General features: G+C 34.0%; 1 protein-coding gene across 1 annotated transcript; it reads right to left on the bottom strand.

The window, feature by feature from the left end:
* Nucleotides 1-804: 804 nt before the first annotated feature.
* On the bottom strand, nucleotides 805-13357 carry LOC111051930 (40S ribosomal protein S18). The gene is made up of 5 exons (XM_022338519.2): nucleotides 13045-13357; nucleotides 11932-12117; nucleotides 6884-6985; nucleotides 2840-2931; nucleotides 805-918 (listed from the first exon to the last, which is right to left on the bottom strand). The coding sequence occupies exons 1-5, from the start codon at nucleotides 13045-13047 to the stop codon at nucleotides 843-845; spliced, it is 459 nt and encodes a 152-aa protein (XP_022194211.1). The 5' UTR covers nucleotides 13048-13357; the 3' UTR covers nucleotides 805-842.
* Nucleotides 13358-15086: the final 1729 nt, after the last annotated feature.

Below are 15086 nucleotides of genomic sequence, written 5' to 3'. Positions count from 1 at the left end.
AATACTAAACTAGACTAATGTAGCTTTCAAACAAGGCCAGTAGATGGCAGATTCATTCAATCACTGATCCAATAGACATCATAGAAAGTCATGTTGTTCAGGAACAACAGTGGGATAGAAAGGGTTAAAGCATAAGTATAGGAAGTTTTGTAAGCTGTTACGCGAGAAACTTATCAACTATCCTCTGTACTCACTGAGAGAGGATGAAATCAGTAGCCTTGTTAAAACAGTTTGAGATTTTTTTTTAGTTTGGAGTCGTGTGAGTTCAGCTTCAGAGCCACATGAAACTACAGTTACAATATATTTATACATTAACTGTTTATGAAACTATCAGCGACCATTTCAAATTATTTGTGTTCAATTTTATCATTAACTTTGACGAAGTCTGTCTGGTGACTGCCGGTCAAACATGGTACGGTATATAATGAATTACTGAGTGGGCAGTGAAGATACACATAATTTCACAAAATAAGATTCATTCAACTACCAGCATTCCTTAAAAATAACAGAACCACTTCCCATTTAGCCAATTCTTACAATTTGAGGCGTATCTCACCATAGTGATCACACGGTGAGATCACTATTATTTGTTGCAATACAGTAGGCCTAACCAACTCATGTAACCAGGTCTCTTGAAACTCGAGCTCATCAACCGCTGGACAGTTCAAATTAAAATGTTATTGTAGGATTTGTATGTATTCTCAAGAGCAGACTTTTCAAAACTGGCAATATCAGGAATAAAGAACTGTTGAACTTAGAATTCAATTATAATTTAGAAGCGGGTAACAAATCAGAAAACAGTGGTAAATTTTCATTTTTTTTATTATCCAAACATAAAAAGATTACTTCTTCTTCGATACACCAACAGTTCTTCCTCTACGGCCGGTGGTCTTGGTGTGCTGACCGCGAACTCTCAAACTGTAACAAATAAAGAAATTGTCAATATATTGGTTTTGAAAATACTTTAAAATATTTTTTTCCAATCAACATGGATATCGGGGAGTCCGATCTCACTAGGCATCAAACCTGCACCAGTGTAGAAATCAATCTGAAAATATAATAAAACTAATATTAAATATTCAGTATAAATTGGAAGTGCAATTGTAAAAGGTGTGATACCATATTGATATGAGTAGAGCAGTAGGCCTATTTATGAACGATTCTTATCTGAGCACGACTTTGTTGTCTAGCAACTAAAACCTAATTTAGTACATACAGCGACAAAAGTATAAAATTATTAATACATTTACCATAAGACGGAAAGGACGGTTTTCTTTTACTTGAAAACACCAGCTATTCTTTGAAAATGACTGACACCCTATCTGAAACTATAGATATAGTCTCATTAGTTGATCACTAGTTTTTCGATGAGGTGACCGGCCCCGAAAGTTGAAATAAGCCAACTGCACATCATGCTTGACTGCTGTATTCCTAAATATAACATTAAAGGTCATTCCACACAGCACATGGCGTGCGTGGCTGGACGCAAGCTAGCTACTTTTCAAAACATCGCTTCCCAGCTAATCAAATGAAGCAATTCACATAGCAGCCACGGCCACGCGGCAACGCTTGCTATACTAGCCACGCGTGGCTACCGTTCGCTCTCTGAGCGATCTTTTCAAACGTGTCCGGCCACGTTTTGGTCCGAGCATGCGCAGAACGTATACTAGACGTATACTATCGTATAGAACGTATACTATTTTTGTCAGCCTCAAGGTCGTGCATTAAATGATTGAATTCGCCATAGGTCTTCCTTTTTTTATTGATTGGATGTACCCACTGGTCCCGTGCTGTCACCGAATACAATAAAACCAGCTCATTATCATTACTACTGCTGATTTTGGAGTCATCAAACCAAGGTAAGCCACAAGAAAATCCAGATTCACGCCATGGGACCGTCGGAGTTGACATCTTCCTGCAAACTGACGGGAAACGTGGCCGGTATAGCATCGCAACAGTCGTGGCGGTGTGAATTGGCATGTGGCTAGCGTAGCCGGCGTGGCGTGTGTCCAGCCACGCACGCCACGTGCTGTGTGGAATGGCCTTAAGACGTGCTGGGCAGGTTGACTCAAATTTATACAATTCAGTTGGTTCATAAAATTTTATTGCTATGCATAGTAGCGTCTTAATGCTATATCGGTCTAGGGATCAACTTGTGAAACCGTGACTATAGGTTCCATCATACATTTATGACATACAGTACAATCATAACACAAATAAAAACATATTTTTATATTGTAACAAATGAAAAGACTGTAGCGCACAGTTTCACACTTCACTTGCATAGCAAAACAAGTCAAGTCCAAGGGTAAGTGCGCATTTACTTTAGCACAGTTCGACCAATCACAAAGCACGATATATGCTGTACGAACCGTTACTGTGCCATATGTGCAATGAAGTGTTCAACAACCTTAGTTTTATTTATAGAAATATTGTATCGTTATGATAGAAATATTAGTTCCAAGATATTATAAACGATCGGCATAATTGAATACGATTTTTTAAACTTATATGCATCGTTCAAAAAATACCCTATCAGTTCTTGCGACTGGATGAAAAAATCATTGTAGATATCTGGATACTATCAATTTCGTGACCAATAGTTTACATTTTGAAGATATTAGTTTAAATCAATAGTTTACTCATCATTTAGCAAGTTTCCAAGAATGATCTACTTAATGAGAATAACATACTTCATGTTTATTTCATTATTTTTGTTATCGAATCGGGCTACTATCCGACTCCTGATTGCATTTAAAATTTCATTGGTATTAGAACTGATTGCATTAAAAATTTCATTGGTATTAGAAAGTTCAAGATCTTAAATGTGGTGACTTACCCCCAGTAGTGACGCATACCACGGTGGGCTCTGATCTTCTTCAGCCTTTCCAAGTCATCACGGAGTTTACTGTCAAGGTTGGATGATGTGAGCTACAAACGAAAAGAAAAATATTTAAAATGAATCAAAGAGGGATCAACAGTAGATGAAGAAGACAAGAATCAGTTGATATAGATAAGTAACAGCAGTTGATAAGAAGAAGTTGATATAGATATCTATAAATAACAAGGGAGAAACATCATGGAAAATATAAAAAATTTTTTTTTTCTAATAAGTTCAATTACCAAGTGATTTGTTTAAATAATCTAATCGATTTCAATTGGTAATCACGAAGGTGATTGAAAAATATTGAAACAATTTAAAAAATGTATAGCAATCTTTCTGAATGTGTGGAAACAAAGACAAGAATGATAAAATTCCTAGATGTTTGGTTCATTAACTAGCTGCTGCTCTGATAAATGATAATCCAAGATAGTGTACTTTTAAATATTTTTCAAGATAGTGTAGCATCTAAGTTGAATTATAAATACGTGTATTAGTGTAATGTACATATACAGACAGACATCACTGGTAATTCAGAATGTTGATATGATGACTGACTAATCCTATTGCAGGATATTATTGTTCAATCACAATCAATTATCAGGCTGCATCCTAACAAACTACCAATATTACAGTAACTATATTACCAACAGTATGGCCATTGCATTTTTTTCCCGCCGCCGCCATGAAGATTCCAAATATTTGAATTTTACAATGGAGCTTATAGGCGATAATAAGTAAAATCGCTTGCCTTTACTTATTAAAGCATATTTTTGTGATTATTAACTTCGATATAATTTCTTTAATGTTTTTCTATATTCCAAATATAGTTTTGGAACTTTAAATAGTGATTCTTAGATAATAGCGAGTAAAAATGAAAGGTAGGTAACGTAACCTGAAAGCTGAATCTCCAAAAAACTTTTGAAATATGTCATGATATTGTAATAAATTTTGTTTGTTCCATTGACAAAAAATAACGAAGTTCTCATATCTATTTGTAGAAATATGATGGAATTCTCATCACAATAGATTCCATAACATTCAAATATTTTGTTTTATTAGTTGCCAGCCAATAAGTCTGACGGAAATATTGTAAACCCAACATTGGATATAAACTGTGGAAAAGCCAATAGTTCTACTTAATGATTTTGATTAACATGTAAGCAATTGAAAAAGAAAACACATAACCCATTATTATACCATGATTAACATTTAGTGATATTTCAAATTTTAAGCTCGTGGTAATGCAACTCTAAATCCATATTATATCAATAACTATTGACTAATAATTATTGAACATGTTATGGGTAGGGTACTCAGTACTGAAGAGAATCAATAATAGAAATCAAGATTTACTTAATCAGCACTTAATCACGGTTAAAAATTTCATAAAATGTTATATTTAATTGAGCCGCAAAAAGTATTTTGAAATTGAATTATTTGAAGTTCGATCCAATAAATTGGATGAGGAAATACAATAAAATTAAAATTTATCTTTCTGCATATTTATCTAGATCACTGGTTCCCAATAAGTTGTCCGCGAAAGCTCTAGAAGTGGTCTGCGATGAGTCCGAAGGAAGGAAAATTAATGTTTCAAGCTTTATTAGTGTTTTTAAAATTTTCTTTATCGCCTATATTTAAGTCTAATCAATTTCCCTTCGAAAATGATATATCAAACTCATCGTGAGTTCAAAATATGATTACAATCGGTAAAAGAAGTGATAAGTTCCAAATTTCTAATGCTATAAGATAGGACTTAAAAGTTTGTTTGGAATCTTAATGGCGGATTTGTACCATGTGACCGGCTAACCAATCAGAAGCGTGACAGTCAATGACCATACTGTGGGTAATATAGTTACTGTAACCAATATTAGGGGAGAATGGGGGAATAAGAAACATATGAAAATTCCACAGTATACACCAATATATTAATGATGCTGATGTTTTGTATGCCATAGGCCTACTTATACAACCAATAGCTGTTTAAGAAAAAATTGTCTAGTCTCTAACCAGAAAATAAAGAGGGGTAAAAATTTGTTTCTTACTACCACATTCAAGTGTATCTTATTGCCCCACTTGGGGTAACAAGGAGCAGTGTAGTCATTTCAGTAAGTAATAGCATTAAAAATCAAAGGGACATCTCCTTGGTGTATCTCAATGCCCCACCAACCTTCAAGTTTTTTTCCCTCAAAGTTACGAGTATTCAAAAATTAGGTTTAAAAAAGTTGAAGGCCAAAAGTTTTTTATAACCTTTCAATTTGTAAGTAAAACACTAGAAAATCACGATTTACATGTTGAATACTTAATTATAATTGATTATAGTTGAAAATTATACTTGAAGATTGTTCTTAAAAATTGCACTTGGAAATTATTCTTGAAAAACACTTGAAAATTGAAATAAAGTGGAAATTGTACTTGAAAATTATAATGGAATTTATTTCCACAAAAACATGACTTTGGGTAGGTAAAGTTTTTGCAAGGGTGCACTACTTGAAGTATAGATTTTCATATCAAAATTTTTTTTGAATTCTTTGACATTTTTATATGATATGTAGGAAGGTTCAAGGTAACTATGTAAATTTAATCAAAATTTTCAACACATAGGCCTACATAAAATAAAAAATCTGGTGTGGTACACTCACACAACTTTCCTTGCTCATTGAACTGTAAGCCTCATTCTCAAACGAGAATAATTTAGGGGAATAACATCATGACAATTATTGGCGGCAACATATTATTTGCAACTACGATCAGACTACTGTATATGTGTATATATAATTATTGTTTTCAGAGTACTTTTTCCTTCGTGTAAATTGTGAAATTAGATGATTTTTTTAAAAGTCGTCAAAACAGATGTTCTACAGATGAAATATCTTGACTATGACTGTGTACTTTTTATAAACTGCTCTACCTACCTCATGCACGAGATGGAGGTTACAAAGTCCATTTCTCAAGGATAGGGTGGACCCCCCATTAGTTCTCCAGGAAAAAGACTCATGCCAGTTATAGATCTGATAAATAACTATACAGGGTATGAATTTGAAAAAAATCGTTAGAGCCGTTTTTGAGAAAATCGTGAAAAACATGGTTTTTAGTCATTATCCGCCATTTTTCTCAAGAATATTACAGAGCTCCTGAAATTTTCTCAGAAATGAGACTCATGCCAGTTGATAGGGCTTATAAATAGCTATCCATGGTATAAATTTGAAGAAAATCGTTAGAGCCGTTTTTGAGAAAACCGTGAAAAACATGGTTTTTTCGTCATTATCCGCCATTTTTCTCAAGAATATTACAGAGCTCCTGAAATTTTCCCAGAAATGAGACTCATGTCAGTTGATAGGGCTTATAAATAGCTATCCATGGTATGAATTTGAAGAAAATCGTTAGAGCCTGAAATTTTCCCAGAAATGAGACTCATGTCAGTTGATAGGGCTTATAAATAGCTATCCATGGTATGAATTTGAAGAAAATCGTTAGAGCCGTTTTCGAAAAAAACGTGGTTTTTTAGTAATTATCCTCCATTTTTTCCGCCATCTTGAATTGAATCTTATTGAATTTCTCATTGTCGGATCCTCATGGTATAAGGACCTTAAGTTTTAAATTTCAAGTCAATCGGTTGATTAGGAATGGAGTTATCGTGTTCACAGACATACACACACACACACACACATACACACACACAGACCAACACCCAAATATCATGTTTTTGGACTCAGGGGGACTTGAAACTTATAGAAAACTTGAAATCAGGGTACCTTAATTTTTTTTGGAAAGCAATACTTTCCTTACCTATGGTAATAGGGCAAGGAAAGTAAAAATAGTCTCTTATTCCCCCACTGTCTCCTAGTCAAAATAAGAATTTCTTGATGCTTGATAAAAGTTGCTTGAGTCTAGAAGGTCTCGCTAATTTGTTTTATATATATATTTAATAATTTGTAAGAGAATCCCCAACTGAATACGCACCACCGAGAAAATTCAAAACCAAACACAAGTGATACCAACCTGGGAGTACTTTCCATCTTGGATATCCTTTTGTCTGTTCAAGAACCAATCGGGAATCTTGTATTGTCTTGGGTGAGCCATGATGGTGATGATCTTCTCTACCTGAAAATTGGAAAATATTTTTATTATAACTTTCAAAAACTCTATAACACATTATTTATGGTACATAAAAACCGAAATGATGCATCTTGTTTATTCGATCAGTGTAGGTGTAGCACTGATTCTGGAGCTTGTAAAAATCAAAAACATATTCTTATTCTAAGAATCAGGGGAATCAATTTTGCACAGGCTATCAGTTGCAAAACATATTTGATACTAACCGTTTATCTGTGCCCGTGAAAACGATAAATAATAATAGAAATCAATAATGAATAACTATGAATAATAGCATTTGCTACATAATATCAAATCTCAAATCTACTATGATCGAGCTTGTAATATTTTTCTCTGTATTGTTATAGCACACCTATTGTAGTCAACTCATGATCTTGTGAAACAAGTTTAAAAGCTGACCCAAGAATCAGGGAGCAATTTATTTTGCACAGGCTACCAGTTACAAAACATATTTAGATGCTGAGAACCGTTTAACTGTGCTTATGACATAACAATGGACACACTAACCGATTGTCAACCGTCTTATCGACACGATACTCAGATTGCCCTACGATTGGCTGTGATTCGGCTCTTGGTGAGAGCATTGACCAATCGGCGAACATTCTCGGAGTCGTCTCATAATTTAATGACAGATGAATATAGGAAAATGTGAAAACAACCATTAGCGAAGAAAAGCAAGAAATCTCCTTGGGATATCTTCACATTCAAATCTCTCTAGTGGAATCTTTTATACGTAATCCAACTCTTTTATTGAACATCTTTATGCTTAAGATTGTAATAAAATTGAGATGCAATATTAGTGAGTGACTGAATTGATTATCTTTGAGATTCTGTAGCACACTCCATTGTGGTCAACTTCAGTTCTTGTACAAGTTAAAAGTTCACCAAAGCAAAAGTGAGCGGTTGCTTTAGCACAGGCTATCAGTTGCAAAACATATTTGATACTAACCGTTTATCTGTGCCCGTGAAAACGATAAATAATAATAGAAATCAATAATGAATAACTATGAATAATAGCATTTGCTACATAATATCAAATCTCAAATCTACTATGATCGAGCTTGTAATATTTTTCTCTGTATTGTTATAGCACACCTATTGTAGTCAACTCATGATCTTGTGAAACAAGTTTAAAAGTTGACCCAAGGATCAGCGAGCAATTTATTTTGCACAGGCTACCAGTTACAAAACATATTTACATGTTAAGAGCCGTTTAACTGTGCTTATGACATAACAATGGACACACTAACCGATTGTCGACCGTCATTTATCGACACGATACTCAGATTGGCCTACGATTGGCTGTGATTCGGCTCTTGATGAGAGCATTGACCAATCGGAGGACATTATCGGAGTCGTCTCATAATTTAATGACAGCCGAATATAGGAAAATGTGAAAACAACCATTAGCGAAGAAAAGCAAGAGATCTCCTTGGGATATCTTCACATTCAAATCTCTCTTGTGGAATCTTTTATACGTAATCCAACTCTTTTATTGAACATCTTTATGCTTAAGATTGTATATAAAATTGAGATGCAATATTAGTGAGTGACTGAATTGATTATCTTTGAGATTCTGTAGCACACTCCATTGTGGTCAACTTCAGTTCTTGTACAAGTTAAAAGTTCACCAAAGCAAAAGTGAGCGGTTGCTTTAGCACAGGCTACCAGTTGCAGAGCATATTTAAATGCCAAGAACCGTTTACTGTGCCAACTCAATACGAGAAACAATAGATGAATCATAAATAGTTGTTCATTCTTATGATTGTTCATCAAACTGAGAGGCTGTAGTAGTGAGTGATTAAATTGATTATTTTGGGGTTCTGTAGCACACTCCATTGTGGTCAACTTCAGTTCTTGTCAAACAAGTTAAAAGTTCACCAAAGCAAAAGTGAGCGGTTGCTTTAGCACAGGCTACCAGTTACGAAGCATATCAAAATGCCAAGAACCGTTTACTGTGCCAACCCGATAGAAGAAACAATAAAGTAATCATAAATGAGTAGTAGTTCATACTTATAATTACAACTTATTGCTGTATTGGTGAGGGATTGATTTGATTATCTTAGGGATTCTGTAGCACACTCCATTGTAGTCAAATTCAGTTCTTGTCCAACAAGTTGGTTTTCTAATTGTACATGGTTTTCTAATTGTTGGGATTGGCATTTGTTGGAAAAGCGTGTTTTCCGCTGCAAAGAGCACTTTTTACTCTTTTTCCGATGACGCTCCAGCCGTAAAATATGGACTTACAGCCAGATATCATTTTGAAGCTTCGGAAATATTCTACAACACTGTGCCAATAATACTAGTGTTTGTTTACTGCAAATACATATACAGAGTGGAAAATACTGTCCCCGAAAAATGTATGTTTCAAGGTTTTTGAAGTTGAATAAGTAATGAAAAGAGTGGTCGGAATGAGTTGATTCTCTCGAACATCATTGTTTGGTTAATTCTAAACACTTTGGTGGTAAAACCAATCTGATATTTCTCACAATAACTGAATAACAAGCGATATAAAAATTTCTGACAATAATGACCGCCATATTGTATTTTTCAATGATGTCGAATATTTTCGTTGTTTCCATCATCAATATTCTTAATCGTCTTGTTCTTGTTACCTAATCTAGCTTGTTACCTCATGGGTATGGAAAATTGCACCAGAAATCATACAGGGTTTTCTTTGGAGGGCGCTGGAGAACTCATTTTTTGACGTACAGCGCATGAAGTTATATCGTTCCAAAGTTGAAAAAACGCTCTTAATTTCATAGATTTAAAATTTCTCTATATCTCTTGCACAAAAAAGTTATAATGGAATGAAATTTGAATTAAAATTTTGGCTTTTGAAGGTTATAACTGGAAAAATATGCGTTTTAGAGGAGAATTATATAAAACATAAATTTTAGAGGAAGATTTTAGAAATATTTTTGTTTTGAAAAACGGTTGAATACGGCTATGTCTTGAGCGGCTATTGAAATACAAGCGATATAGCAAAACCCTGAAAATTTTGGCGGCCATCTTTTTTCCGATGTTTGCCTGTATTTTCGACTTATCATCATCACGATCCTTATTATGCTAGACCTACCGATGAAATTGAGACATCTTCGACGGTCGTTACTCAAAAATGACCACGAAATGACATTTGCGCCCTGACTACTATATTAGTTGGGGATTCAATTGATTATCTTTGAGATTCTGTAGCACACTCCATTGTGGTCAACTTCAGTTCTTGTGAAACAAGTTCGAAGTTCACCAAAGCACAAGTGAGCGGTTGCTCTGGCACAGGCTACCAGTTACGAAGCATATCAAAATGCTAAGAACCGTTTACTGTGCCAAATCAATACGAGAAACAATAAATGAATCATTAATAGTCGTTCATGCTCATGATTATTCATCAAACTGAGAGGCTGTGGTAGTGAGTGATTAAACTGATTATTTTCGGGATTCTGTAGCACACTCCATTGTGGTCAACATCAGTTCTTGTCAAACAAGTAAAAAGTTCACCAAAGCAAAAGTGAGCGTTTACTTTAGCACAGGCTACCAGTTGCAAAGCATATTAAAATGCTAAGAACCGTTTACTGTGCCAACTCAGTTGGAGAAACAATTAATCATAAATAGTCGTTCATGCTTATGAATGTTCATCAAATTGTGAGGATATATTAGTGAGTGATTAAATTGATTATCTTTGGGATTCTGTAGCACACTCCATTGTGGTCAACTTCAGTTCTTGTCAAACAAGTAAAAAGTTCACCAAAGCAAAAGTGAGCGGTTTATTTAGCACAGACTACCAGTTGCAGAGCATATTTAATGCTAAGAACCGTTTACTGTGCCAACTCAATTTGAGAAACAATAAATTCATCATAAATAGTCGTTACACAATATTTGGTAAAAGGCTAGACACACACCAGTTAGTCAACACAAGACAAGTTTAGTCACAATACTACACATATTTGCTTACGAAGACATGTCTAATTGCAATGACTAATCGGTGCGTGTTGCTTTATAAGCAACTATTTGAAGTATTGTGACCCTTAGTTAGTAAATTATGCAAATAAACAGGAAAATAATTGAGGTTTGTGATGCAATCAAAATATTTAAGCAACATCACTAATAATCGCTACAATGTAAGCTTAAATGTGATCAATATGATTTATTAATATAATAATTATTGTAGCACTCAGTTTCACACTTCCCTTGCAATACACAAGTCAAGTCCAAGGGTTAGAGAGCATTTACTTTAGCACAGTTCGACCAATCACATAGCACGATTTATGCTGTACGAACCGTTACTGTGCAAATATTCAAATCAACAAAATTAAACAGAGTTTAAAAGTATCTAAACTATAGGCTAATGCAACTGACTACGCAATATTCTTGAAAAAAATAAACAGTTACATTTTTGTCACAACCACATTTATAAAATTGAATCAATTGCTAATCAATAAATTAAAATTTAGCTATTTTTTGTTGCAAAATCATGCTTTAGAGACGACATTGTAGCGCATAGTTTCACACTTTACTTGCATATCAAAACAAGTGAAGTCCAAGGGTTAGTGCGCATTTACTGTAGCACAGTTCGACCAATCACAAAGCACGATTTTTATGCTGTACGAACCGTTACTGTGCAAAGTATACAATTGATATTGATTCAACTAATATAGTATACTAAGTGCCGGTTGCACAAAATTTGGTTAAATTTAAACCGTGATTAATTCCACGAGAACCAATCCGAGAAGCTGTCTTTTAAAAAATGCCGCATTTTAAAAACGCCTAAATAGTACTAAAAAAAAGTTCAATTGACTTTAACAATCTTAGAAAATATATTAATTACATGAAAGATGACAATCAATCCTAATTGAACAATTTAAAATAAAAATTATGTGAATCACACGTTATTATCCAGCTTAAGGTACTGATCAAGAATAAATTAAACTATTTACCTCTTCTTCTGAGCATTCTCCCGCTCGTTTGTCCAAGTCGACATCGGCCTTCTTGAGGACGATGTTGGCGTACCGGCGACCAACACCCTTGATGGCTGTCATGGCAAACATAACCTTGCGCTTACCATCGATGTTTGTTCCGAGAATACGGAGAATGTGTTGAAACTTTTCTGGGATTACCAGCGACTGAAAAAAAACATAAAGTTGAAAAAAATTAAGGTGTAAGTGTACGTCCAGTGCCAAAATACTTGTCATCAAAGTTTTGGTTGGGATCGATTTAGTATGTTGTTTTGAACACAAAATCACAAATTAAACGGCGGGCACTATTGTTTTTAAAATTAACTAAGTTCAAAGTAGCACAATTTTACATGCATTCAACCCATAAGTAGCAGCCATTTTGATTATCTAAATCATCAAATTATGATATTCCTCACCTAAAGCTTTTCCTGACCTAAGTATTTTTTAAAAATTATGATTAGTAACCGCCGTTTATTTCTTGTGATTTTGTGTTCAAAATTACATACTAAATCGATCCCAACCAAAAATTTGATGACAGGTATTTTGGCACAGGACGTACACTTTAGCCAAAATTAACATGTATATAATTATAGTTATTCAAATAAATCAGTTCAAGAGTAAACAACACAAACATTTCAACAAGCTAGGTTAACCTAAACTATTTTTTTTATAATTACCCCAAGAATAACTACATAGATATCTCTGCGCACTACAGCAATGATTACAATAAATTTAATTTTGATGATAGTTTACAATGAATTCATCATGTGAGGAAGTAATGATTTACGCAATCGAGGATCAAAAATTTGAAATTTAAACTTAGTATATACTTTTAGCATTTGATTCAACTTCCTTAAAGTCAATTAATCTTAAAACGGATAATATTTGAGTGGATGCATGGAAGAATAAAATGAATTGAATATAAATAATATAGGCATGATTCAGTTTTGGACAATTCACACGTGTACAATACCGAACTCAAACTCATAATCAAATTGGCACTAGCCATTCATACGTTTCATAGCATTTATCAAGTAGAATACAATATTAGATGATAAATAAAATAGTAAATTGAATAAAATATAATTAGTTTACCATATTGACGAATGTATAATTCCACCCAAGCTCTAATCTAACCAAAGTTTCGCATCAAAGAAAGCTGCAGCCTGCGGGTGCTGGATGAATGATTTTGTCAACGGGATACGGAAACAACTGCCAACTTGATAAAGTCAAATTGCGTGATAAAATAGTAAATATATATTTTGATGGATAATTGAATTTCAGAAATATGGAAGAGAAGTAAACGAGATACAAATTCGAAGAAAATTGATACAGAAACCATATTCTATCAGGATATTGAGTCTATCATTTGTTGGTTCAAGTGGAGAGAGCAATCACCATCCTGTTTGAAGAACTGAAGAAATTAGAATTGCTCGAAAATAGAGAAGATATTTACAGCTATTCGATAAATAGAATTGAAATGTGAATAATCAATATTTTTATCTGTGAAACACCGTCGTATTATGAAACTTTGTTACATCACAATATTATATTATTGTCATTCAAATTGCATTATATCTTTATTTTCATGAATTCATTTCCGATACTTTTTAAAATTTGTTGAATAATAAGCAATACTGTCATTCAGTATTGCAGGTTTACAGAGTGTATATAATCAAGTATGAGTAGAGGCAAGTATATATTGTAAGATACATGGATGAAGAAAAAAAGTAAATTCGTATGGCTTTTGTTGGTGGGGAGTCCCTTGCGGGAAGGTCCCACCGCCTGAATATATAATTTAAGCCATCATTGGGCCTTACGACTGTCAAACTTCAGCCGGGACCGACAATTTAACGTGCCCATCCGATAACACGGAAGTGATCTGGTTAAAAAACTTTTGGTATTGAGAGGGTTTGAACCCGGGATCTCTGTGCTGCTACGCAAGCATGGATGAAGAAGTTTCCTAATCTGATCACTCACCTTCTATCTCTCTCACTCACAACTCTTACTCTCTCTGTGCAATCACAGAGAGATGTTCTCTTACTTTGTGGTGCAATTCACTGTTAGACTTCAGAGCTTCAGGTAGGCATATTGAGTCTATTGTCATGACAAAACTCTACAAAGATATTGAGATCATACTAATATATTGTCATTCAAAGCATAAAACCTGACCCACTGGCCTTATTTAATATGTTACCATTCTTTGGATGTACAAAAAGGCAAGAATGAAAATGTTCATAGTAACATTTCAACTCAAGCATGAATAATAAACATACTTGGTTGACAGAATTCCTTATAATTATTGACCGAGCGAAGTGAGGTCTAAGATTCAAGTTGACGGTTTTGCATTTCTCTTTATGTTCAAATGTTTATATGTTGCACATTTACAGCAAAACGAAGCAATATATTTTCAATTTGACAGGTATGTTCCTTTTTCAATTTCGCGTCGACTTATACATAAGGTTTTTTATAATTTTCCATCTTAAGGATAATAAAAATGGAAAAGTAGTTTCCTTCGAAAACCAATATTACCGTAAAAATCAGACTATAGAATTTATTATTCATCATAAATCAGCTGTCTAGTGTACTATAATACTACCCGTTCAAAAACATCAAACATCTTGAAAATGTATCTTTCCATCAACGTATCTTTCCATCAACGTATCTATCCATTTGTATCTTTCCATTAGTAGACAGTGTTGTCTACCAACTTTGTCTTTCCATAAGCTGACATGATTCTAGTTTTGAGTTATTGATAGAAAACATTTTTTTTACATTTTTCTTTTTCAATCTGATGATTAAAATTGCAACAAATATTATTGAAAAGAAATTGATTTCTAAAATCATGAAAAGTGAGAAATGAAGTTTGTAGGTAATTAACATTATGGTAGTTCATTTTGTTAATTTCAACACACCGATTTTTCACCAACACGACAACACAGAATGTTCTCTGATGGGTTGACTGGATTGGCGTATCGATGGCAGCCAGACCCAAACCTGATAACAGCACTCACACTCACATTCCGGGACGACACGTCACAATACGATAGGACAGAAAGCTGTATGTTTATTAAGGATTTTTTCTAGATATTTCAAATTGATAAATAATTTATTGATTTTTGAGAAAACATAACAAC

Source organism: Nilaparvata lugens, chromosome 3 (assembly GCF_014356525.2).
Source record: "Nilaparvata lugens isolate BPH chromosome 3, ASM1435652v1, whole genome shotgun sequence".
Taxonomy (NCBI): Eukaryota; Metazoa; Arthropoda; class Insecta; order Hemiptera; family Delphacidae; genus Nilaparvata; species Nilaparvata lugens.
The sequence above is the reverse complement of the archived record's forward strand: the minus strand, read 5'-3'. Positions and strand labels throughout refer to the sequence as shown.